Source organism: Pseudorca crassidens, chromosome 11, assembly GCF_039906515.1.
Source record: "Pseudorca crassidens isolate mPseCra1 chromosome 11, mPseCra1.hap1, whole genome shotgun sequence".
NCBI classification, from domain to species: domain Eukaryota; kingdom Metazoa; phylum Chordata; class Mammalia; order Artiodactyla; family Delphinidae; genus Pseudorca; species Pseudorca crassidens.
This window is the reverse complement of record NC_090306.1, coordinates 98,818,236-98,844,748: the sequence shown is the minus strand read 5'-3', so window position 1 is coordinate 98,844,748 and position 26,513 is coordinate 98,818,236. Positions and strand designations below refer to the sequence as shown.

General features: G+C 53.0%; 1 protein-coding gene across 8 annotated transcripts; it reads right to left on the bottom strand.

Moving 5' to 3' along the window:
• On the bottom strand, positions 1-23,191 carry TEF (TEF transcription factor, PAR bZIP family member). Of its 8 annotated transcripts, XM_067698213.1 has the most exons (5): positions 23,018-23,161; positions 14,494-14,637; positions 9,706-10,023; positions 4,640-4,888; positions 1-3,540 (listed from the first exon to the last, which is right to left on the bottom strand). In XM_067698213.1, the coding sequence occupies exons 3-5, from the start codon at positions 9,965-9,967 to the stop codon at positions 3,092-3,094; spliced, it is 960 nt and encodes a 319-aa protein (XP_067554314.1). In that variant the 5' UTR covers positions 9,968-10,023; positions 14,494-14,637; positions 23,018-23,161; the 3' UTR covers positions 1-3,091. The 8 variants fall into 8 exon arrangements, with proteins under 8 accessions (XP_067554314.1, XP_067554311.1, XP_067554310.1 ...); XM_067698210.1 differs by lacking the exon at positions 14,494-14,637 and having other exon boundaries at positions 23,018-23,191; XM_067698209.1 differs by lacking the exons at positions 14,494-14,637; positions 23,018-23,161 and adding an exon at positions 13,787-13,936.
• Between the last annotated feature and the right edge of the window lie 3,322 nt (positions 23,192-26,513).

Genomic DNA, 26,513 nt, shown 5'->3' with positions numbered 1-26,513 from the left:
TTCTCATCTCAAAATATTTAATTTCGTTTGAAAAGGATACATTCCCCGCTTCCCTCCCGCCACATCACTCCGGCCCACCGGCAGCGGCACACTCGCACGCACACACGCACATAAGGCCAGTGGGCTACGCTCTGCCTCTGCCCTCACCGGCTGGGAAGAAGGGTTTGCGCCTTGCCTCCCTCCCCAGCAAAGGTAAAGGAGAGAGAGGCCTGCTGGAATGCCAGCTCCCAGGGGAGGACGCAGAGCCCCACACACTCTGTCACGTCACATGCACTTAGAAAAATAAAACCAAGTGGTGTTCTGGCATCCCCAACACTGTAAGACAGCAATATCCACCTGGAAGTCATCTTTGCCATTTTCTAGAAAAATTTATTGCACTTAATTAACAGATGTTAAAGGAGCTCTGGGGTGGGGCTTTGCCATGAAAAACAGGGGCTTTCAGCCCTTTGCTCCCAGGGCCCTGGATGGAGAGCTACACAGCATGAAGGGGCCCTTTTCTGCCAGCCCCCATGCCTGCCACCCCACCTCAAGCAGGAGCTGCCTGCCAGGGCCACAGCAGGTCCCCTCACCAGGGTGATGCTTACCGAGTCAAGGTTCACTACTACGTGCCTTCCGCAACCTCAGGACCCAGGCAGGCAAACCCTTTCCTTTGGCCAAGGGTAAGAATTACCCAGGTCCTCCACAAGGCTGCTGGCCATTGTGAAAGCTCTCTCTCTCTCTCTGAATATATATATTTCTCTATCTAGATATACATTTATTATATGCATATTCTTGCAAGATTCTAGCTCATTCATTCATGATTTGTCTGTTCTGAGGTTGCAATGAGGCTGAAGACAGGGTGTGTAAGTAGGGATGGCGCTTCCCAGCCCACTGCAAGCCCATAGAAAGCCATTGACATTGGCGTCTCTAGTCTCCAGTGCTTTTTAGAGGATGTCAAAGATCTGAGCATAGGTGCCTCAGTCTTTGGCTGTCAGCCTCAAGACAGAGAGGGTCCAGCGGGGAGTCAAGGAGACTCCCAACTCCACAATGGAAACTGAGTAGGCACCACCCTCTCCTCCTGCAAGGGCTTGATCCTTAAGCCTGGGAAGAAGACATGCTTACCTGAGCACCCTTTTCCCCAAAATGTCAACCTCCACGGATATCTCCTTCCTGTCCCTGCCAGGCTCCTGGCTCAAAGGGGCTCTTCTAAAAGAAGCCAGCACCACACTCTTCCCAAGTAAGGAGAGAACCAGACACCCACTGGCTGGCGGCGGGGGGGTGTAAAAGGGGAGGGCACTGGCCAGGCAGAAGGTGGGACAAAGAGAAGAGACATCAGGTCATCATCTCACCCGCTGGGGTCGGAAAGTGGACGCCACCCGGAGACTAAATGTCCATCCCTTAGGGGAAAAAACTGAAAAAAACACAAACCATACACTTCTGGCCAAAGAAAATGAAGAGCTTTTAAGCTGGTGGCTCTTCTACCAGTAACAAAAATGAGAAGTGCCCTCTTGGTGGGTGGCCGGACCAGAGGGAGTGTGCCTGGGCGGGACACTGACATGCCGGATGCAACTGCCCTGTCGTGGTTACAATAGAGTGAAAAGTGTGAACACGGTTTTCATAGAACCACAAAGTAAAAGTCAGGGGCCTGCAGGGAGGGCGCTGACATCCCTTGGCCTCAGGGACCCTTGTCAAGTCCCCTGGAGAGACGGGTGTGCAGGTCCCTGGAGGGCCGTGGCGTTCCCCTGGGGTGTGGTCCACGGCCAGTGGATGGCTTCCCCTGCTCTTAACATCTGTTATGAAAAGTCTTTAGGGGTCAAGGCCCAGGACTCCAAGCCACCACTTTAAATAAAGCCAGTGGTGAATGTGACAAAGTGTGCCCATTACCTCTGACCCCTCCTTCCCACAGGCTGCCTGCCCTGAGCAAATAAATACACCCATCTCTGGGTGCCCCAGCTGACCGCAGCGAGCAGACGCTTCCACGGATCTCCGTAATTAATCTCTCGGGCAGAGCCAAAGGACGAGTCCAGCTGGACACAAGAGAAAGGAGCAGCTGGGAGGTGGGCCCCTCCGCACCACACCACAGCCAGGCTTGCATGGGTGGCTGTCTCCTGGGACCCAGATCGAGGGGACCCTAGCCTATGTAAATGTCCCAAGAGCCTGCTGTTCCAAAAGAGCTGTGCTGCGACCAGGTGACCAGGTGTCCTGCCTGGTGACGCCCTCCAGGCCGCTCGCACGGGGTGGATCCTGAAGCCAGAACTGGGAAGCCCTCTTCTGCTTTTCAGGGACAGTGGACTCGGGCCTGGCCCACACGGGAAAGCAGAGCAAGAAAGAGCGGGAGCTTCTCGAGAAACATGCCCCAGCTCCCCACCTACAGCGTGAGGGGCTGTGGAGACCGGTTTTCTGAACACCATGCAGAAGGTGCATCCCAGCTCCAGGAAGTTAAGCTTCCTAGACGAGGAGACTTTTTCTTTTAAATCCAAGATCTGAGCTTGGTCACTGGATGAAAAGAAACAGCAGGCCCAGAGGCCCAGTCTGGTGGGACAAATTTGACTCAGGCAGCCTCCACAAGTGACCTGCAGAAGAGGAGATATGCACGGCGACCAAGGCTCAGAGACCACCACCCTGGGAGTCTCTCCCCAACCAACAGCGGATGGAACGCAGAGGGAACCCCTCACCAGGGCCTCCTCCTTCCAGGCCTCGGAGCCACAGAGAAAAGGGGTGAGGGAGCCAGGAATGGTTGGGTGCACTTCTGTTGCAGGCCCAGACGCAAAGCCTGTCCCAGGCTGTGCAGACACCCAGCCGCTGCGGCCTGGCACCCACGTGGACACTACAGAGGAGCTGGCATGTCTTTTTACCTTTGAGGAAGATGGGAACGGATGTTTTTCTCTAAGACTTTCTCGGGAGGACAACAGACCCTCCCTGCCTGGAAATGCGCCCTGCTACCTGAGAAGATGTAAGGGCGACAGCCATCATGACTCATTCTGCAGAGACAGGCCAGGACGGCCCAGGCTGGAGAAGCAGGGAGAGTCAGGGAGCCTGGGTACCCTGGAAAAGAAGAGCCCATGCTCCAGAGGTCCCCTTCCGGTCCAACTGAGACAGCCAAGAACAGAGACTAAGGCTGAGTCACCACCTCATAGATTCTCTCGCAACCCGCCAGGGAGGAGGCTGGCCCCCAGGGAAGTTGCCGTGCTGGCCATGTGATAATGAAGCTTGAACGTGAAGGCTCCTGGGGCAGGTGCACCGCCATGCGCCCACGACGAGTCATAAGTCTCCACGCAGGGGTGGGTTTCAGGGGTCCCAGGCAGAGGTCTGAGGTGAGGCAGCGTGCCCGGGTGGGGGCACGGGTTACAAGGGCCCGTACTTGGTCTCGTACTTGGACACGATGGTCTTGCACTTGCCCACCTCCTTGCGCAGCTCCGCCACCTCCGTCCGCAGGGCTGTGTTCTCCTTCTCCAGGAAGGCCGCCCGGATGGTGATCTGGTTCTCCTTCAGGCGCCGGGCGTCCCGAGACCGCTTGGCCGCCACGTTGTTCTTCTTGCGTCTCGTCCAGTACTTTTCGTCCTGTCAGGAAGGGTCCTCTGTGGGTCTCTCCTCTTTCCCATGAGGAAACCCAACCTTCCCCTCCTGCCAGCACTGCACACACCCGATTCCTCTTATAACCCACGTGGTCCAGCCAGAATGAGAGCTGGGACCCCAGGGAAGGAGCTGCATGTGCCCCGGGACACTGAGGGGCCCCGCCCTTTCCCAGGGAGGCGGGATGAGAATGCAAGCCTTTGGTGGGATCTGTGGTGGAAGGAAGGGCGCTCCACCTACTGGTGGCCTGCTCTGTGCTGCTCCAACATAAAGCACTGCCTATACTCTTGCCTCACTTAGGCACTCTGGCTGTGGCTAAGGGTGGGCACTCTGAGTCCAGTCCCCTGAGTTCACATCTTGGTTCTGCCACTTTCTAGCAGTGGAACTGTGCGAGTTCCTTAACCTCTCAATATCTCGTGCCCCTCATCTTTACAACAGGGGATAATTACAGTAATGACCTCACGGAGTTGCTTGAGGATAAAATGAGTTAATATGTACAAGGTGCTTGGCCTACAGTGAGGTTTACCATATTTATTGTTGTTATTATTAAAGCCTCAGAAACATCTCAAGAGGCAGGTATGGTTATTCCTACTTTACAGATGGGGAACCTGAGGTCTGCCTGACTCCAAAGCTTACAAGAAAAGTCCTTCTTACGAGTTTTTCATCAGAGGGAAGGGAAAAACTGCAGAATCCTCCCCCCCCCCCCAGTTGCTACAAAAGCACCAGCCTGAAGGCTGCTTGCTAGTCCCTGGGATGGCAATACACAACCATCCTCTGTCCTTCAAAGTGAGGGCTTGTTCAACCCCAGTTTCTGTGGCCTAGTGAGCTCTTGCCCGAAGGCTGGGTTGAAGCCAGGGAAGTGAGAGCATCAGCACAGCTGGCTGCCAGAAAGGAAAGAGAGAAGCTGCAGGGAGTCACGCTGGGGCCAAATGCCACCCAACTCCCTTTCTTTCTCTCAGTTGCTGCAGGATGTGGCTCTAAGCTCTGAACTCATGCCTTTCTAAATGTGTCCACAGGAGGGAGGGTGCTCTAGATGAAATCGAATGTGAAGAAGCACAGCCCCTTGGCTTCTGAACCAACACTGTACCTTCACTACAGTGGATACACCAGGTTACCTTCTGCTCATCGGGGACAAAGACCTTCTTGGCCTTTTTGATCATGGGCTGGGGCTTCAGGTCCTCCTCTGCAAACTTGTGCTTCCGAGGGTTGAACAGCTCCCCGCCCGGCACACTGGAGAGGACCAGGTCGGCAGGGTCGGGATTGAAGTTCACATCCACCTCCACGCAGTTGGGGTCGATAGGACTGGGTGTCTCCCTCTCCTTTTCCAGGGAGGATTCTGAAAGACACAGAGGCAGGTGGTCCTGAAACAGTCTAGACTCACTGGACAGCCAAGACTCACGTCACACACCCAGACACCTGCTTGAATCTCAAGGTTCCACAAGCCATTGCCGCTTGGAGGGAAGAAAAACTACCACAGCACCAGCCCCCAAGCCAGATTGGCATATGTGATTCAATTCAACAACACAAACATGGAAAGAATTCTTCCCTTTAGGAACAAAATGCTCAAAAGGAAACAGAGGCCCTCGAAAAAGACAAAATTTTCCGATTGTTTTTTTCCCCCCAGAAATGTTAAGCAAAACATTAAATCATCATACCCCCTTAACTTCCTGTGGTTTCAAGTTCTCAAGTAATGAGAAACAGCTGAATCTCACCAGGAACTGTGATGGGTTAGGGACACAGACTGAATAACGAAATGGCTTCCATTTCTGAATCCCCTGAGACAAATCAGTGGCTGTGCTCATTTAGTCTTATAACAACTCTGAAAGGGAGATGGGTGTTAACCTTATTTTACAGATGAGGAAACTAAGGCTCAAAGCAATGACATGGTTTTCCCAGGATCACATGGATGGTAAATGACTGAACTAAAATTTAAGTCTGGGTCTGGCTGACTCTGAATCCTCGTTCTTCACTGCCCTACCCGGCTGTGGCTTTATAGTGGACATTGGATTTAAGGAACTTTCAGAATTCAAAGGTTATGTGTTAGGGAGAATCCCCTGGCGGTCCAGTGGTTGGGACTCCACGCTTCCGCTGCATGGGGCGCGGGTTCGATCCCTGGATGGGGAACTAAGATCCCACAAGCTGTGCGGAGCAGCCAAAACAAACAAACAAACAAACACACAAAAAAACCTGTTCAAAGGTTATGTGTTATTAGAGGTAATTTATTTAAAAAAATCTACGCCTTTGGCCTACTTGTTCAATGCTACTGATAGGAGTACACAAAATAATTATTCAGTCCACAGATACTTATTGAACACCTACTATATGCCAGGAACTGTCATGCCAAAGACAAAGCAGTGAACAAAACAAGTAAAAGTCCTTGCCTTCATGGAATGTTATTCTAGTGGGGAAGGCCAACATTACACAAGATAAATTACAAGTATCTATATAAAACTGTTAGATGCCATGTGGATATTTGAGAGAAGAACATTTCAGAGAGTGAACACCAGGTGCATGGTCTGTGCACAGGCAAGCACTGGGATAGTCAAGGAAGAGCAAAGGAGACCATTGTGGCTGCAGTGGGTGAATGAGAGGCAGGAGTAACCGGAAAGGCCCAGAACAGAAAACATGGGGTCTTTAATCCCTATAAAGCAGTGGTTCTCAATAGGGGATGATTTTGTTCTGCAGGGGATATGTGACCATGTTAGGATGGGGGGTATGTTCTACTGGCATCTAGTGGGTAGAAGCCAAGGATGCTGATAAACATCCCACAGTGCACAGGACAGTCCCTCCCCAACCCCAACAAAAAAATTATCTGGTCCAAGTGTCAACAGGGCCACTGATTTTGACTTTCACCCTGAGTTGAAAGAAGTCATTGGAGGGTTCTGAGCAGAGGTGTGACATGATCAGACTTAGGTTTTAACTGGATCATGCATATAAACTAACTGTATCCTATCAAAGGGGTTAATTACAGACAAGAATGAGTGTCAGAGGAGTGAATGACCAGGGACCAATGTGGTAACTATAGGAATAAACAACAAACAGTCAAGGCACCCAAGGCTGGCAACTAGACCTCCCCTGTCCTGCTGGTGGAAGTATACATGGCTACAGCCATTTTGTACACTATTTGGCAACACCTACAAATGCTGCTTGGGTAAATGTCTGATGACCCAGCTGCTCTATTCCTTTCCCGACAGAAATGCATACAGGTATTTACCAAAGACTCACACGTAAATGTTCAAGGCAGTGCTATGTACAATCCCAAACTAGAAACATCTCGTGTGCCCATCAGCTGAAGAGTGGATAAACTGTGGTGTAGTCATACAATACAACAATGGAATACCATTCACCAATGAAAATGAACAAAGTTCTGCTACAGGCAACAACATGGATGATTTTCACAAACGGAGCTGAGGAAAGAAGCTAGGCACAAAAGAATACGTACTACTTATGTCTTTTCTACAGAAGGAACTGAAAAATGAACTCTTTCATTTCTACCATGTGTACAACTCTTACTTCATCTGTATCGTGGCTTTTCTCTCTGTCACAGGAATTTTCCATAAGTATGTTCTGTAAATCTATTTTGTTAGTTACTGATGCCCACATGATTTATATGTTACTGTAAGGCTAGTTATAGGATGCTATAAATGTGAGAGTATAAATGTAATTGACTTATGATTGTTTAAAAAAAGAAGGGAGGGCTTCCCTGGTGGCACAGTGGTTGAGAGTCCGCCTGCCGATGCAGGGGACACGGGTTCGTGCCCAGGTCCGGGAAGATCCCACATGCCGTGGAGTGGCTGGGCCCGTGAGCCATGGCCGCTGAGCCTGCGCGTCCGGAGCCTGTGCTCCACAACGGGAGAGGCCACAGCAGTGAGAGGCCCACGTACCACAAAAAAAAATAAAAAAATAAAAATAAAAAAAGAAGGGAACATAATATACAGTTCCATTTACAGAACATTCGACTATAAGCAAAATGAATCTTTGGTGATGGAAATAAGGATAGAGACTACCTCTGGGGAGTAAGGACCAAGAGGGGTCCCAAGGCACTTTGGGGATCCCAACAGTGTTCTCTATCCTGATCTGGGTGGTAGTTACACAGGTGGGTTCACTCTGTGAAGATTAACTGAGTGGTATACTTATGATACTGGCATTTCTGGATGCCGTACTTCATTAAGAAGATTTACTTAAAAACAAAATCAAAGGCAAATGCCACCTAGGTGGTCTAAGGTGTAAGAAGAGGGCTCATTTCCAGTTCTGTCCCCTACCCACACATGGAACCGGCCTTGCAGGACAACCTGACCAGCACAAAAATGAGCTGCCTTCAGGGACCTCCCTGGTGGCGCAGTGGTTAAGAATCCACCTGCCAATGCAGGAGACACGGGTTCGATCCCTGGTCTGGGAAGATCGCACATACCGCGAAGCACCTAAGCCCTTATGCCACAACTACTGAGCCTGTGCTCGGGAGCCCGCAAGCCACAACTACTGCACCTACGTGCTTCAACTACTGAAGCCTGAGCACCTAGAGCCCGTGCTCCGCAACAAGAGAACAAGAGAAGCCCCTGCTTGTTGCAACTAGAGAAAGCCCACGTACAAAGACCCAATGCAGCCAAAAATTAAAAAAATAAAATTAAATAAATAAAATTTTTTAAAAAAGCGCTGCCTTCAAACAAAAATTTGGCTAGAATCAGCTGAAGCCTCTCAAGCTGAACAGTTTACAGGAAAGAAATGAGGGGCAGAGGAACATGTTAAAAGGCAGTACAGAGATATAGTCAGAAAAATCTAGCATGGGCAATACTTTACAGGACAAACAATTCAGCTTCTTCAACAAATAAATTGCAAAGAAATAAAAAGGAGAGGGGACCCCATAGATTACAAGAGATTTAAGAAACATAACTAACTGAAACATGTGGGTCTTGTTTGGCTCCTGATTCAAAGGAACTGTAAAGCAATAACACTTACGAGACAACTTTTTGGAAATTTGAATGCTGATGGATGTATTGTCAATTTCAGATGTTAAATTGGTATTTTTGCTCTGTTTTTTAAAAGAGCCCTTATAGTTTATATATATATTGAAATATTTATCGATGAAATGATACAATACCTAGGATCTGAATGAAAATAATCAGGTTAAGGGAATGGAAGAAGTTATAGAAAACAAGATAGATTACAAGTTAATTATTATAGAAGCTGAGTGATGGTTACTGGAGGTTCATTATAGCAGCCCTTTACTTTTGTATTTGAACATTTTTCCAAAATAAAAAGAAAAAAAAAATTGAGCGTCACAATTCCTTGGGTGCAGGTTCCCTGGGTTCCACACCAGTTCCTGGGGTCTTTCCTGGGAGACATCTGCCTATACGCCTCGAACTGAGCCTGCAGGAAGCTTTGCAGAGCCCCTGAAACAGGGGCCATGCCTCCTCTGGTGGGTTCGTGACCCAGGGGCATGAAAACCAACCAACTGATCTCCAGAGGTAAAACAGAAAAAGGACACGAGGATGCGGGAGGAATCCCAAAGACGGTATCTGTCCTGGCAGCAGAAATGCCTTCTTCATGCCAGTGCCTGAGCAGAACCTGGCTAAGCAGCCAAACATCCTGGGTTCAATGCTGCCTCCACTTCCTACCGGCTGTGTTACCTTGAGCAAGTTACCTAACTTCTCAGTCTCCTCACCTATAAAATGAGGATAACAGTATCAGTCTCACAAGGGGGTTTTTGTGAGGATTATGTTAATGCCTGGCCCAGAGTAAGTGCTAAATATTATAAATGTTAGCTGTTGTTGTTGTTATTATTAGTGTCGCCTGAGCTTCCTAATCATCTGTGGCGAGGTGCGTGTGGGGGTAAAGAGCAGCACCGAAGATGCAGAAGGGATTTCTATCCTGTGAAGCCTCTGGCTGGGAGGGGTCGCTCCACCGGGCTAACCAGCTGCGGCAAACAACCAACAGAAAGGCTCCGGCTGCTGCCGAGGGGACTGCTGTTTTCATGTCCAGCCTTGGGGGGCTGTCCTGAAGGGTGAGGAGCACAGGGTTTCTGCTCCCTGTAGGCCCACTGGGACCTCCCCTGAGAGGAGGGGCTCACTAGGTGCGTGGACACAAGCAGCCCTCAGCGGGAAGCAGACTTCCTTGGATGCGGCAGGTGGCCCTGCCCGAAGGCCCATCACCAACCTGTGCTAGACACGGTTTCCGAGGGCTGAAAGACAGCAGTGGAGGAGGATGGTGGGGATGCCGTGGAGGAGCTGGCCGACTCCTTCCCTTCTAGCTCAGCCACAGGCAGCAGCAGGTTCTGGGCCAGGTGGGTGGGGCTGGCAGGGATGCCATTCTCCAGCAGGAACTCATCCAGGTCCATGTACTCCAGGTGGAAAGACTCGCCATCATATGGGATGGTCTTGTCCCAGATGGGTGGCATGAGGGAGGCAGAGACGGCCATGGTGCTGGCTGCTGCAGCCTCGTCTTCCTCCAGCTTTTCCTTCCCCTTTTCCTTATCTGCAGACACAAAATCTGTGATGAGACATCACTCAAGAGGGTTACTCAATCCCAGGAGGCGAGCAGTGAGCCTCACAGGGTGGACCCACCTCTCTCGGAGTCCTGATCCATCCATGAATGTCAAGAGCCCATTCTATTCTCCAGTTATAACCTGGTGCTTGAACCAGGAGCAATGGTCTCCTTTAGAGATGGCAGCAGACCCTCATCCGTGCCTGGGTTTCCTAGGATGCTCTCCATAAGCTCTGAGGCCTGATGTATCCCCAGGGTTAATTCAGAATGGGCTGTGGGATTACCATCTGCCGGAGAGAGGCTACAGGGAGGAAACGGAGTTTCTGACCCTTCCTGATAGCTTAGGAAAGGGCTGATTCCTCAGGCCAAGAACTTTTGTGTTCTCCTGTCCTGTCCCCTCCAGCTGCGCTTCTCCACAGCAACCCAGCCCGGGGCTTGAATCCCAGCTCTGCCACCCACTGCAGTGATGTGTGACTTTAGCCATGTTACTCAACCTCTCCCAGCCTCAGTGTCCTCCACTGTATATAAGGAAAAAGCTGCCTCTTTGGTGAAGATGAGAGGTAACATTTGAAAGTGTCTTGTAGAGCTCCTGGCACATAGCAGGCATTCATTATTACCGGGAGCTTGTTCAGGGCAGGGATTGTGTCTGATTCATTTCTAGATCTCGGGGACCAATACAGGAGCAGGCAGACAGTGAGCCATAGGAAGCTGTGTATAATGAATGAAGAAGGCTGGGTTTGTAAACAGACTCCCTTCAGGTTTCTCAAAAGGAGAGGGCCTGGAGCTGTCTTTTCAGGACCTTTTTCAGAGCAACCATTTCAAGAGACTTCTATCCCTGAATAAGCAGAGAAGACTTAAGGCAGGTTTTCTGGGAGGGAAGAGAGGGGTGGAGCTGTAGAAGAAAGCCTGCTCCCATTCAAAGCAAAACTGATCAATCAGTGGGGACGGGATCCCACCTAATTGTTTCAGCCCAAAAGTTATACACGTGGATTGGATATCCAAGAAAGGGTAAATTAAGAAAAAAAGACAAAAGAAAAATGTGACAAGGTTGGAAGGAAATCAATGTGACAGGGAGGCTAATCAGAGAAGTGGGAGATAAAATCATGACAAGTTCATAATAGGTTTTCAAATTGAGGGAGACAACTTTGAATTCTGGATTCTGAAATGAAAAAGAGAAATCAAATATGATTATGTTGGAAATGAACCAGTCATGCACGGACTCCTAGACCACAGACAGCCAAAAAGCAGCCTGTTGGTCCAATAAAAATGGACACACCCAGTGAGTTAAGAAGGTGGAGGTTTTGACAAACAGAATTTGGTCACGGCTTCTAATACAAATTAACTCGAATTCTTGCAACTGCCTTCTGTACCAGGCTTTCGTTTAAAACCAAATGGGAAGTGAGACAGCCAAGCTTTGGTGGGCTGGGTGGGCCAGATGGCCTCCCTGGTCTCCTTCCTTGGGATACTGACTCTACATTCTGTTCAGAAATGACTGAGATCCATGTTGGGCGGGGTCTTGGGGATCAAAGGAGGCAGGAGAAGGGAGGAGACAGAAAAACAGCCCTACTAAAAGGACGAGTAACACTGAGTTCCAGGTTTTGTCTGGCCTAAGCAATTAAGCATACTTTTAATCAGTGTTTTTATAAGATGGAGTTTTAATTGTAAGAGATGATAAAGGCCCCTCACTCAGGTCAGAGGGATTGACATCATCAGCGGTTGCCAGTGATACTGTAAAGAGCATGTAAGGGCTAGTTCCGTGACCTTGAGGAAACATCCTCACCTCTCTGAGTGTCAGCTTTCTCCATCTGAGAAGTGGGGTAATCCCCTACTGGATGGCTGTGGAAGACTAAACAGAGATTATGCTGAAGTGCTCTGTGAGCATTCTGCAAAGGTAAGGTGGAACTATTGTGATGGATGGTTATTATTCGGTAATCTGACAGAACCTGACAGATGTGGACACCTGTCCTGAGGCAGCTTAACTCAGCCCCAGATTTGGAACAAAACATTGCCTTAAAAACAAACAAAAGGGTCTGTGCATATGAGGTCCTGAAGCAGGAGAAGAGAGCCTGGCCTCACCTGATGTGTGGAAGCTATTGGTAACCCAACCCATAGGGATGGGAGCCTGAGAACACACCCAGGAAAGGAAGATAAATGGCATTTTAAAAAATAAAATTAATCCCCCCAGACAGGTAATTCACAAAAGGCTCATTCCTTCCCAAATCCCTGAACTACACCAGTGGTTCTATGAAATTAAAATCTCTCAGATTGAAATCCTCCCTCAGTGCACCTAAAACTCCACTGTAGGTGGCACTCCTGCTGCTCCCTGAACCTCATGTGCCCAGGCCAAAAAACAAGGCCAAACCTGCTTTCCACATAAGCCCCAGGGACCCTTGTGGCCTAGGAAACAAGACAAAACCCAGCCCTGCCACTGTGGCCCCAAAGACTAGGGTCAGCCCCAAACAACCAGGTGAAGGGCCTCAGTGGCCTCGTTCTAACCCTCATCCCTCTACCTGTCTCATCCCAACCTCCCCCTCAGAAGGCGCCTCCCATTCCTTCTCCTGACACCCCTCCCCCACCTCAGCAGCAGCACTGAAACTCATTTCCAGAAAATCTCCAGTGAGTACCTAGTACCTGGGGATACTCACACGCAGGGATGAAGACAGGTCCTCCTCTCAGGAGGGGGGACGGCCATATACGAAGACAATTCGCTATTAGGGCATCTCAAACTTTAGTGGACTTTGGAATCACGGAGGTGGGGTGGGGCTCTCCTTAAAATGCAGATTCCTGTCCCAGGAGCCGCAGAGTCGGTGGGTAAAGGGTGGGGCCCAGAAATCGGCATTTTAAACAAGCACCCCAAGTGATTCTGATACAGGCGTCCCCAGAGAAGGCGCCCTGGAGCCTCGTTTAAGGGGCTGCTGCGACCCCCATCAGCCTCCTCAGTAAACCTTACACGTCGCGCGCGCTCCCGGCCGCCCCAATGAACCTCCTCACTGCGACCCCTACTCTACCATCTCCCTCCTGACCCTTCCCCGCCAACCCCCATCTGACCCAACCTCTCTCAACTCATCCCCGACCTTCTCTTCCCACCCCCTTTGCCTCGCCCTCCGGGCCCCTCATCATCCCTGGCCCCATCCCCCTCCGCTGGACCACTTCACCCCGACCTCCGACCTCCGAGGCCCCGCCCTCACAAGGCCCCGCCCCTGCAGAAACCCCGCCCCCAGGCGCGCGCGGACCCCCTCCCCTCACCTAGGCGCGCCTCGCGCGGGGGGTTCTCCATCAGCTTCTTCAGGACCAGAGGGAAGGAGCCCGGCAGGCCCCTTTCCCCGGCTGCGCGCCCCGGCCCCGGGCCCGGCCCCGCCTGCGGCTCTACAGGCGGCTTCTTTCCGCCGCCCGCGTCGGACATCGTGCCCCGCGCTCTGCTCGCGCGCCTCGCCTCCCCCGCCCGCCCCCCGAGATGGGACGGAGCCGTGCGACCCGCCGCAGCTGCCGACACGGGCAGCTATTGCGCAGGCGCCCAGCGGCACCCCCGCCTCCCTCCATCCCTACCCCGCCTGCGGACAGGCTCTGTCATATTAATTATTCATAAGGCCAGGCCAACTTCCCCGGATGGCAGCCTTAGATTGGCCCGCCCTGCGAGAGGGGCAGGCTCAGCCTTCCGGGCCGTAATTGGTTAGGCCGCCCGGGTAAACGAGACACGTGCGGGGCCAGGTGAGGAGCAGGGCCGAAGGCCCCGCCCCCTCCGCCTCTCTGTCACCTGATTGGTGCCTGCTGGAGTCTTGGTCGTAGGCCCTTTTCGGCGACAGCCCCTTCCCTTCTACCAGCGGTTTCACCTTCGCCTCCTTCTTCGTAACCCCTGCCCTTCTTTCGGAACACTGTAACCGGTCTCCCTTCCCTCGCATCCCAATCTCACCACCTTCTGGACGCGCTGAAGGGAGGCGGGGCTGAGAGCAGCCATGCCAGCGGGGGGAGCCTATCAGAGAGCCCCCCCCCCCGCGCGGGTCACGTGGAGATGCAGCCGAGTCCAGTCGCGTGGGGAGGGGGAAGAAGGAAGGCGCGGAACAGCCAATGGAGGGCGGGGGCGGGGCCCGGGGCGGTGCACGAGGCGCAGCACGTGCGGGGCTGCGGCGGGGCGGGGCGCAGCGGGCATTTCTATTCCGGGGACTCTGCCCAGGGTCGTGGGACAGGGACGCAGAGGCCAGTCCTCACCCTACCTCCCCCGCGATCTAGAGGTTGGCTGAGGGCAGGGCCGGGGACGGCGACATGTTCCCGTAGGGACGGCCGGAGCAGGCTTGGCCGCCGCTGAAGGGGGTGTCAGGTTCCTCACTGATCCCGGGTTTCTGGTGCGGGCGTGGCGGCCAGATAAACACTAGCGTGGAGGGAGCATTCTTGAGGCCGCGGGTGGAGAGAGAGAGCCCGGCCCTGAGCCAGAGCCAGAGTACACGCTTCCGTACTCGCACTTACTAGTTTGTGACCTTGGGAAAGTCCAGTTGCTTCACTTGAGCCTGTTTCTTCGTCCATAAAATTTAGGGGTTGGGCTAGATAATCTCTAAAAGCCCTAAACAGCTCTGAAATTCTGTTCCTCTCTAGGACCTTCCCTTCTTTTTCCTAGGGAAAAAAATAAAAAAAATTCCTTTACACAGGGTACCGGTTACACATTTTGTGGGACAACTACCTCTTCTCAAAATATTTACAAATACTCCCTGGGAGTTCCTCAGGAAACGCCTAAAAATACAAAACGTGAGGGGGTACACAAGTGTGGAGGCCTTATAGGAAGCTGCTCCTAAGTGGCGCCCAGAACTTTGTACCTCTTTACAGCACAGATTATACCCTGCCTTGAACCCAAACAAAACTAGACTCTCCCTCCCTGAGAGGGCAGGGACTTCGGCTTATTTGTCCTGTATCGGCCAGTGACTCCCGCCTTCCACGAACGAGGCTGGGGAATGGCAGGGCCTGGTCCCTGGTTCATAGGGTAGGTGCATGACCGCAACACCCAGCTAGATGAAAGTTGTCAGGCTGATGCAATCAGAACTGGGAGTTGAGGAGGAAGAAGAGGCTGGGCCTCTGAGCAAGCCTGGAAATCAAGAGGTTTGAAGAAAATCTGGGTGGTGGTTGAGGTCAGGGGATGGAGCTTGACTCCAAAATTCAAGTTCTTATGGCCACACTAATTAGACTTCAGTCGCTTTCTGACTCTGATACCTGCAGCCAATTGCTTCATCTCTCCAGGCCACCTTTCCTTATATGTCAGACGGCGATAGGGCAGGATTGACCTTGTGAGGCTTCCTAAGCCAGTTCGTATAAAATGTACAATTGCAACCCTGCCACAAACAGTAGTTTTCATAGCTTTACTACCACTGATGGGTACAAATCCACTGCTTGGTGTATCCGTTATCCTAGAGGCAGGTATGGTGCCCATGTCGCTGTTTAGTGAAAGTGCTAAATTGTGTACAGAACATTTGTTGTGTTGCAGAGTTGTTGTTAGTGGTATTCTGTATGTGGCTAAACTAATATATGTTTAGGATAAACTGACCTAGAGGTTTTGTTTTATTGTTTTTTTTTTTTGCGGTACGCGGGCCTCTCACTGTTGTGACCTCTCCCGTTGCGGAGCACAGGCTCCGGACGCGCAGGCTCAGCGGCCATGGCTCACGGGACCAGCCGCTCCACGGCATGTGGGATCTTCCCGGACCGGAGCACGAACCCGTGTCCCCTGCATCGGCAGGCGGACTCTCAACCACTGCGCCACCAGGGAAGCCCTGACCTAGAGGTTTTTAGAAACAAAATTCAAAGGACGGTCCGAGGAAATTGATTAAAACAATGTATGAAGTTTTAAAAAAAATGGCTAGTTTGGCCGCAGAGCAGCTTGCTGGATTAGAGTTAAATGTATATTTTCATGGCTAATGTGACATTATTGAAGAGAAAAAATTTCTCAAGATATTAGAGGAGGATTTGTAGTAACATAACAGTGGAAGGTTATAACATTCGTTTTATGACAAAGGTGGTATGTAGTAAGAGGGAGTAAAGATTTAGATTTTTTTTTTAAGGCTGCAGTTGTCCAAAAGGGATAATGCCTACTCTGCTTATCACCCGTCCTGGAGCAAGTGATTAAACAGGCGAGTGGCACTGGTGAGAAGCTCAGTAAGCAGCTTAGGGCCTTAAAACTTAGTCTTGATTTGGTCCTCTGTTCATGTACCAACACTCCCCAAAGAGGGATTTTTTTCCCCTGGACAACCGCAGGGTAAATGGTGTGTCACAAACACCACGGCAGGAACATTATAAACATGTTCTCTCTCGTGCTTACTTGCAAGCTGGGAGGTGAGCTACACTGCCAACTGGCAGCACTCAACAGCACCATCCTGGAGGCGGGAGCCATTATGTTCTTGTCTTCATTCTCCGGCTGATCCGAGAAGAGCCACAGCATCCTGTCTCTACCTCTGCCTCCTATCGTGAAGTGGGAATAACAGCGCAGCCTTGCCCCTTCTCTTAGTGGAGGAATAAATGTCGTGAGAAGTAATTGGCTAATTTCCATAGTGTTTGTGAGCCCAACAAAGAAAGAAACTCTATAAAAAGAACATGTTATTACATGGTTAAGACTTCAAAGCTGTGACGTGATACCTTAGTATTTTATAGTAATAGGGTTTCAATGCAGCAACTTCTTGAGGGAAATGTGGTCCTGGGGCAGCAGTGACTTTGTGCGGTTGGGACGCAGACCTGGGTAGAGTCTCTCCACAGCACTGTCCAGCCACTTGTCCTTGAGCTAGGGACTTCTGCTGCCTAAGTCTCAGTTACTTTTCTCTTGGAAACGGAAATGGCTCTGCTTACCTCATAGAGTGGTTATGAGGATTACGTGTGGGAAGCCTGAACAGCATATGGCGTGGAGTGCGTGGGCCTCCACCCTTCCCCTTCATTCAGGTTGTGTCGGGTGAGGAGTACGATTATTTTGGGTGAGGGGACAAGGCTGTGAGTGGGTTCTTCAGTCTAAGCTACTGCAGAGAAAGGATGTGAAACATCCGTTTTCCAGAGCTGGACTGGCTTTCAATTCTACTCTTTAGAGTTCCAGAAACTTGCTAACCAACCCAAGTTAAAAATTTAATTCGGTTGAGCATATGCAGAACAGGTGCCTTTCATTAAGCCGCTATACCAACTTGGATTATTTAAATTTGAAGTTCAGAGGAACTAAAACTCCAGCATGGGAGCCTTTGACCAGATACCGCATAATGATCTCTTTGGCCACATAGTCAGCACCTAACAGGACAGTACGACTCCGTCTTCTGACTTACTGCACAATGTGACATGATGTAAGAGCAGGACGGTGAGAAGGCTTCCATTGAGCTCTAACAAAGCCCAGTGATCTGGGTGCTTTGCGATACCAAATGCAGGAGAGCACAGAGCTTTGTTCAGGGTAGTAACTCAGTAAGTATTTGTCGGCTCGCTCTGTTGTGGGTGCTGGTAGGAGGGTTAACAAAACCTTTCAGAGCCAAGTCATATACAACTGGAACGTTATTAACGTGAAATAACAGTCATTGTGTTTGATTCACAATCAAACCTGGAATAACAAACATGAACCGTTTTTATGGCAAGTCTCCCGCCACTGGCCTTGCCCACAACTGCCGCCTTTCGAGCCCACATACCTCGTGGCTGCATGGTTCTGGGCTGTGGTTTGTACCTCGGTCTCAGTGTGTCCTAGGGGAGAAGTGGCAGGTGGAGGCCCTTCGCTAACTCTTGCCCATCTCTTCAATACTCTCAAGAGTACCAGTTTCCTGTTCGGCTTGCATTTTGTCCGCTGCCCAGGTTTGGACTGTAGAAGGGAATGCCCCAAGAGCCATTTCCAGAGAGCAGCCCTCACCTCCAGGCTCTGCCACGTCTCAACAGCCACTTCCTGACAGCCAAGGGCTCTCCAGTGGAGGCTGTGTTGGTGCAGTGGTAGGGTGTGGGCTCTGGAGCTGGAACATCTAGGTCTGATTCCTGCTTTGACTACTTCCTGTGTGACCTTGGGCAAGTTACTTAACCTCTGAGCCTGAGAAGTAAAGGAGTCAATTCAGGCGCACTGCTGAGACTAGCACTTGGAGCATAGCAAGTGCTCACCTGAGGTTGTCACTTACCACAATTTCATGTTGGGTTGTCCTCGAAACACCCTGTCCCTCCTAAGCTACCACTTCCCCAATAATAGTGTGTGTGTGCGTGTGTGTGTGTGTGTGTGTGTGTGTGTGTGAGGCGGACCTTGCAGGCAGGGAGGTGATGGCCTCACTCTTCTTTATGACCTTCTAGGCCCTGCAGGCTCTCCCCGTTGCGGGTCTCTCCAACCTCACCTCTTCCTTCCTTCCCACTTAATAAAACACCTCCTGCAGCCACAGTGGCCTTTCATTCCTCAGACACATGTATCTTTCTTGCCCCAGGACAGGGCCTTTGCAGGTGCTGTTCCCTCAGCCTGAAAGTTCTTGATGTACCTGGCTCTTTGTCACCCTCCAGGCTTTGGCTCAAATGTCGCCCCCTCAGAGAGGCTGGCCCTGACCTCCCTGATTGCTGACTCTCTGTCTCCCCGCTGGAATGCAAACAGCAGGCGAACAGGGGCAGTGTTTGTCTCACTTGCCCCTGTGCCACAAGTGTAGCAAGGACTCAACGTGATGAATGTTTGGATGACTCGAGAGGTACTGCCCTGAGACCTGGTTCCAGAGACCCCAGGGAATCCCGTGGGTAGGGGGGAGCCTGGAAGCCAGCCAAGCTGGGTTGGAGCCCCTCGACAACTGTGTGGCCTTCCCATCGCTGAGTATTAGCCTCCTCATCTGTACGATGGATCATCACAACTCCCTTGCAAAGCCATTTCACAGATGGAGATGCAAAACCCCTGAGCGCGGTTCCCAGGACACACCTGGGAACCAGGGGCCTTTAGAACCAGGATTCATTCCTTTAGCAACCTTGCCTTGGGACAGGCCCGTTAAGATGTAAAAGCCATCTGGACCGCTGGACACTGCTGTCAGGCTCTGGCGCTCGGTGAGAATGAGCTTCTCACATTTCCCTGATCGGTGATGGGGATGGGATGGGGTGGGGGGACAGGTAGAGAAGAAGGATGAGTCCCTGGCGCTGGGGTGAAGAAAAGGCAGGCCTGCATGCTGGCCCCGAGGGTAGCCAGTTCCTCTGAGCGTGTTTCCTTGCCATTTAGGAGGTGGTAACGAGGGTTAGAACTAACACATCCAGTACAAAGAAGGTCCCTTCCCGCACTTCTTCCCTGGAAGCAAACTTCATGATTTCTCGGGTTTGCTCTGGTTCCCCAAGACTGGGAGTGGAGGCGACCACATGGACCTTACTGATGCCAAGCCCAGGACAGCCCAGGCTGCACTGAGTCCACTCTCTCGCCTGTTCACCTCAATTCCCCAAGAGGAGGCTACCCAGACCCCTGCCTCTGCCCCAGCGAGTCCCACTGAGATCTGGCCTGTTATCATTCAGCCCTTTCTCTGGCCAGCTCAGCTGGCCTGTCCTGTTTGGTGCGGGGCTGTTGGCACCATGCCCCCAGGAGCCTCAGCACGTGTGTCCAAGGAGACAGCCCTGAGTATGCTCCCACAAACTTGCAACGTCCCCTTCTTTCAAGGAGAATATCCATGGAAAGGAGGGTGGAAATGAGGGAGTGAAGGTCGGATTGCAAATGTGATGTCCGTGGAAGGAGCATAATGCCAGGCCCAGCTGCCATTTGCCTTTCACAGAGAAAACAGTGGGGCACTTCACAGTTTGCAAATGCTCTCACACGGGACAGCTCACTTAATCCTGGCCACAAGCCTGTGAAGCAAGCATTCTTCTCACAGACTGGGGATGGAGAGAGGCAGATCAAGGATACCGTGCTGGGTGGCCCACAGCGATTCTGGTTAGGAGCTCCTGACACGGGGAACCTGCCTGCTCAGCTGAAAGTGATGGCCTTATTCAACCTCTGGTATGCTTTCACGCTACATGGTTCCCTGAAAAGGAGGCCCGAGTGACCAAAGTTGGCAGAAAGATGAGGGGCGGCCTCTGAACACAGCCAAGGAATGAGGGAAGGATAGGGTGTAAAGAGCTAACAGTGTGGTTTAGAGAAGCAGGGTCTTTCCAGAATCTGGAGAAGGAAGTGTGAGAGCAAGCAGCCTGGAACAGAATGGCCTCTTGGAAGAGGATCCTTGGGAGAAAAGGCAGGTGCGGAAACAGGAAGAACCGTCCTTAGGGGTCAGGGCCCAGAGGCAGAGGGGAAACTGAGTCAGAGCTCGGGACACAGACCCACTCTCTGGCTGGATGTAGATTTCTCTGCCTACAAGAAAGTTGGTTGAACGGGTGGCTCAGAGTGAGGGGCCACCGGGTGGTGGCTGTAGCCTGAGGCCGAGGAGTCTCGAGCCTGGTCAGCACTGTTGGAGGAAGTCTGCTTACCCAGGAAAGGGGGGAGCCTACACAGGCTGGGGTGGGAGGCCCAGGGCAGCAAAGGTGAGAGGCCCCGAGGTCGGGGCTCAGGGAGCGTCCTTGATTTAGAAAATGGAGAGGCTGCAGGGAGAGCAGAGTCTCGTGAGCGCACGTTCTCACCCTCCGCACGGCTCCCCTCTGATGTCCCCTCCCGCTGGACCCAAGGTGTGCTCTGCATGTGACCCCCGTGTGAGCTGAAGCACAGTCACCGGGCTGGGGAGAGTGGGGACTTTGTAAAGAGGTCTCCGTCCCCCACCCCGGAGAAACCTGCGCCGCTCACACCACAGCACTGGGCGAGAAATCCTGAGGGGCAACCCGGGGGTCCGAAGCCAGAGTGAGGGATGCACGCGGGGGAGAAGCCCTTGAACGACATGGGTTTGAACCGCGCGGGTCCACTTACACGTGGATTTTTTCACTAACTACGTACAGTACTATGTGATCTGTGGTTGGTTGAATCCAAGGATGTGGAAACATGTACCCACGGGGTGACTATAAAGTTATACGCAGATTTTCAGCTGTGAGGGGGGTTGAACCCCTGACCCCCATGTTGTTCAAGGGTCAACTATGCTTGCTACATGCCCACTGGAAATCCTAGTTGTGATGGTGTGTGTACTCTCTTCACCAAGGTATAGTGCCTTCAGCTGGATACTTTTATTTTTATGAAAGATTTGGAGAGTCTGGGAGCTTTGGAAAGTGGCGAATGCAGGTTAGGGGCAGTAATAAGAGTGAGGTCTTTGTGGGTTTCACTGATCCCCTTGACTCTTCGACCCTCGTCCCCTTATTTCATCCACCCATTGGCATCTGTCAGTCTGTCCGGGTCTCATGCTTCTGACTCTCAGTGAGACACCACGTAGAGAAGTGATAGGAGGTGGCCTGAGACTCTGGTCCATCCCCCGTGGACCAACCCAGCTGTACCAAACCAGCTGTCCTCTGTGAGGTCGCCAGTTCTCAGCAGAGCTCTCCCTGAGACCCTGGGCGAGTCCCCTCCGTGCTGGGCCCTGACTTTGCCGTCCACGGTGCGCAGTGGGGACTTTGCAGCTGTCGCGGGGCTCTGGGGACCAGCTGGGAGCCGGGGACCAGCAGCTGCTGCTGCTCTTCATAGACCTTGTTATTCAGGTCCGAGGAGCAGCGCCCTGAGTTGCCCCCCAGACCCCTTCCCTGCCCAGCCGGGAGCTGACCGTGCAGACCCGCCGGCAGCCCAGCTGCTCCCTGTGCCCGCACTGGGCCACCTGGGCCACCCTACCGTCCCTGGGTGCCCGGACCAAGAAGGGAGCCCTATTCCTCCAGCTTTTGGAAGGACTTCCAGCCTCACCTACCCACATGGGGTGGTCAGAGATGGCAAGAAAAAGTCAGCTGTGGTTCATCGGCCAGGCTGAGTTGAGAGTTTCGAGGTGATGGGCTTCTCCTGGTGAGCAGCTGGGGTCCTGAGTGCCAGGAGGGCACAGACTGCCCACAGGTGAGGCCTGAGGGGGGCCTGGAGCTAGATGAGAGAGCCCACGGGGAACCCTGCCCCGAGCTCTAGGAGCCGCCTTCTTCCCTCGGGCTGTGTCTCCATGAACGGAGCCTGCCGCTCTCCTTTCCTGAGCCTGGCTCCCCGAGGTGTGTCAGGGCAGGGGCTGTGGTGTGTGTCCTCGGCCTCCGGTTTGGGAGTGGCCTAAGGGTTCCGTGGAAGGAAGTCCTGTGGGGACAGCCAGGGCTGACTGGTGATGAGATGTGTCAGGTGCCAGCACGCAGGTGAGGGAGAGGCCTGAGAAAGGTCCCTTGAGGGGACACCTGGGACTCCTGTCAGACTCTGGCAGCCGAGGGCAGCTGGGCTCCTTTAAAGGCGCCTGTGCAGTTTGAGCAATGAGGACCTGACATCTTCGAACAGAAGCGATTTGGAGAAATATTTGGCAAGAGGGGGCCCCCTGAGCAGGCTGGCGCCCAAAGTTCGCATGGCCCTGGGCCTCTCGGGCAGGACTCGGGAGACACCTGGTGCTGGCTGCCCGCTCTGCCCCTCGGTCCACACCCTCCTCCGCCGGCTCCCTCGCCCCGTGTTTGCCTGTGGTATCCTAGGAACCGGGGCTTCCAGCCTGTGGTCCTGTTACATAACAGCTTCCATCCCATCCACGGGTTCAGCCCTCCAGCGAGCGGAAGCCGAAGCAGACGCCCAGAGGAAAGCCTCTTCTCCAGACACGGGAGGCTGCCCGAATCTCCAGTCTCTGCCAGCCCCCTGCCACCCCAACATGCAGAGGGAGGAAACTTAACAAGCAGTCAGCATCCAGTGCGTACTCTCAGCAGGGCCCTCTGGTCCTGTCCTTGTCCCGCGTGAGCACGGCACCTGTCAGTGGCCACACGCTGGCCACGGCTTCCCAAAGCTAGCAGGCCCTGGGGGCAGTCCCTGAGTGACGGTGCCACTCCCTACCGTGTCCCTCTCTGCACCCCAGCCCTTCCTCGCCCAGGAAGAGGCTAAGGGCAGACCGCTGCTGGGAACCCTCCCTTGCCTGGAGATGCCTATCTGGCCAATGTGCCTACGGCGGCCTCCACCCCTTGGGCACCTGGGCAGCCAGCCATCACAGACCACGTCCTCTCCTACCTGTCCTCTTCTCTGGCCAAGGCAGAGAGTGCTCCAGCAGGGACTTGAGGACCTCAGGCATGTCCATGGCGGGGGCCACTCCAATCCTGTCGCAGCTCGACATGGCCCGGCAGGGGGTGCTTGCTGGGGGAGTTTAGAAGCAGCTGGAGAGGCAGGAGCTGGCCGGGGAGCCACAGGCTCTGGAGGCAGGCGGGGCGGGAGCCCGAGGCAGCCAATGGGCAGCACGGGCCCCGGCCCGCCCGTCCACCCCCGACTCGGCCCCCTGCCAGCTCGGGCTGCAGCCAGGCCTTCCCTTCCTGCTGCCTGGCAGGGCGGACCTGGCCCTGTGCCAGCCTCAGCACGTGGAGACACAGCACCAATCCTCTGACAGAGAGCCCGGTGTTATCTAACTTTGCAAAGGGAAGTTCTCCCCCAGGCTGGGAGCCAGGACCGGGCCTGCCAGGTGAGAGCAGTGAGCATGCACTACACGCTCCGGCCCACTGGGCAGAGGCGCCCTGGAGGCTGGGCCCCGCGGAGAGCAGGGCCTGCCGAGGAAACCAGCCCGGGCTGGGCCCCGAGACCCCGGCAGCAGGCAGCTCAGCACAAGGATGTACTGTGTGGGCACTCACAGGCACATGAGTGGGCGTCACGCACCTACCTGTGGGCTTGTGAGTCTCGAGGGGTTGTTGGCATGTTTTGATGCTGGTCCATATGCTATGCATGCACACGTGCCCTCCCAGGCATACGGTGTGCATGTGGCATGCGTCATTGGGGCTTTACACCATCTGCAGAGCCTGAAGCCTGCTCTTCTAAGGGGAGTGACAAACCTGCAGCCTGGGATTCCTTTGGTCTTCGGGGACGGGGAGAAGAGGCAGGTGCCTAGCGGACAGGTGCTGGAGGGCAGGCAGAGCAGGCACCACTGAAGGGGGACAGCTCTGTCAACCGGGCTCAGGCTTGTCCTGGGCGAGGTCCTGCTTCCCAGCCTGTGTCCCAGCCTGTGTCCCAGCCTGTGTCCCAGCCTGGGGAGCTTGGTGGCTATTGGCTGTTTGCTGTAGTCCCCTCCCTGGCCCTCTCACCAGGACACTGGCCTCGGAGATCCCCAGGCCACTTAACTTGAACGTGTGGTTGAAGCCAAAGTTCTGTATGTCGCCCTCCACAAAGACCAACACCTGCCTTGGCCGGCTGGGGCTGGGGGTGGGGTGGGGGAGGGGGCATTGGCTCCACCTCTCCACGCAGTGATGTGGCATCTAGAACAAGCTGCTGGGTCTCAGTTCCAAAACCACTGAATGTTGCGACCTCCAAGGTTCCTTTCAGCTCTGGTTCTGTCTCTGATGCTCCAGGTTGGAGGCAGTAAGCATTTGGGTCCTGCACCACAGCTGATTTCTATGTAGTCTTTCCCCGCTTTCTAAAATTCCATTTTGCACAAACAGCAAATACTTCAGGACGCCCTCTAGCCTCTCCTCTTCCCAACAGCCCCAGCTTATCCTCCAATTACCCACTTTGCCACCCTAATAGTCCTCCCCAAACCATGTTCTTTTCCCAAATTAATTAAAAATTAATTTCAAGTTTTGAATACAAAAAACAGTATATGGCTCAAAGCTCAAAACTTTTGATAAAGGTATACTTGTTATTTTTGGCTGCGTTGGGTTTTTTTTCTGTTGCTGAGGCTTTCTCTAGTTGCGGCGCGTGGGCTTCTCATTGCGGTGGCTTCTCTTGTTACAGAGCACGGGCTCTAGGCGCACGGGCTTCAGTAGTTGCAGCACAAGGGCTCAGTAGCTGTGGCTCGTGGGCTTTAGAGCACAGGCTCAGTAGTTGTGTTGCACGGGCTTAGTTGCTCTGCGGCATGTGGGATCTTCCCGGACCAGGGCTCGAACCCCTGTCCCCTGCATTGGCAGGCGGATTCCTAACCAGTGTGCCACCAGGGAAGTCCCTGATAAAGGTATACTTCAGAAATGTCATTTCTATCCATGTCCCTCCTCCTCGTTCCCCTTCCTCATAACTGATTTCTTATTTATCCTTCCAGTGCCCTTTGCCTCTGTGAAACTGGGGGCCCTGGCAGTGGGGGACAGCAAAGGTGCGGAGGACCTGGCGCGCAGGCTGTCCTAAGTTGACCTGTGGCTCGCAGGCTGGGGCTGAGGCTGGGCCAGTGCATTAACCATTCCTTGGCCCCAAAACACTTTTGTGTTCGAGACTGGCTTACCCCAAAGGTGGAGTGGGCAGGCGCCCACAGAGCACGATTTCAGAGGCAACAGGAGGTCCCCAATGTGTCTCAAATACACCCACCTGCCGCATGACATTTCATTCTCGGAGATTTGTTCCTGTCAGACCCCTTCCAACGTATGAACGTACGAAGGCTCTAAGACTCTGACTGATTGCTCACTGCATACCTGGCACCAGCCTAGACCTTGTAAGGAATTCAAAGCTAAATAACAGACCTGGCCAGGCAAGTCCCTCGCCTTAGGGAATTTTCATGCCACTGAAAGTCAGCCCACGTGGCACCCCGCACTCTGCAGCTAGGGTGTCCAGCTGGCAGCATCACCTATGGCTCATACAGGGGCCACATCAGCAGGACGCTGGGTCAAGCGGCTGGGGAGGGCAGAGATAGGGAGAGGGGCGGCCACAAACAAGCCTGGAGACATCCGGAGGGGCCCGCATGGCAGGCATGTTGGGATTGCCTGTACTCCTTGGGTTTCCTGCCTCAGAGGTCTAATGTCTGCTGTAGATGGCTCCCCTGGTGGGGGCTATATGCGGATGCAGTTTCCGGCAGAGGCCTCTGGGGCTTTCTCTAGAGAGATGCAGAGCTGCCCCCATCTCCACCTCTGCCTGTCACCCCACCTGTCAGAAGCAGCTTCCTCAGAGGCAGAGAGGAGGAGCTGCGGCGCCACGGGAGTGGTGGTGCTCATGGCAGCCCCTAATCACAGGACCAAAGACCAGAAATGGGCCCACATTCAATAACTGCGGGCTGCTCAAGCCAACCTGGCACCTTGATGAATGAAACCATTGACCGTAAATATCTAGGATACACCGGGGCGTGGAGATGCACGTGTGAAATACACTTCAGAGAAAAGAAAAGGTGCAGAACAGTAAGTACACATGGCTTACAATGATCCAACCATCTTCTTAAGGCTCAAATCCAGGTTCACCTCCTCCAGGAAGCCCTCCCCAGCTCCCCAGCTTGGATGAGTTGCCTTCCATGGCACCTGGCATCTCCCACCACGGTGCCTGTCACATCATCCTACACTCTTCCATGCAGAGCCATCTCCCCTGGCAGACTGGATTCAAGGAAGGCCACGTTTTGTCTGTAATCTTGTATCCCCAGGATCTGATATGGGGCAAGTGCTCAGTTAGTGCTTACCAGCCTGAGCTAAAAGAGAACTAGAAGAGAATTTAGGGGAATTTATGAGAATTTAAGAGTTTAGTCCATTAGGTTCACTGAAGTACTGCTTATCTTTTTCTTTGATTTTCCAAGTTTAAGGGAGGTCCTGACGCAGGTTTACAATCTCTTCAGCCTGAGGAT

Bases quoted from the DNA above. Each gene is read 5' to 3' on its own strand.
- TEF (XM_067698208.1), bottom strand. From the start codon at position 13,435: ATGTCCGACGCGGGCGGCGGAAAGAAGCCGCCTGTAGAGCCGCAGGCG. The intron at 10,024-13,278 runs GTGAGGGGAGGG...TTGTGTCTGCAG, and splicing joins CCCGCGCGAGGCGCGCCTAG to ATAAGGAAAAGGGGAAGGAA. The intron at 4,889-9,705 runs GTTGGTGATGGG...TGTGTCTTTCAG, and splicing joins GGAAACCGTGTCTAGCACAG to AATCCTCCCTGGAAAAGGAG.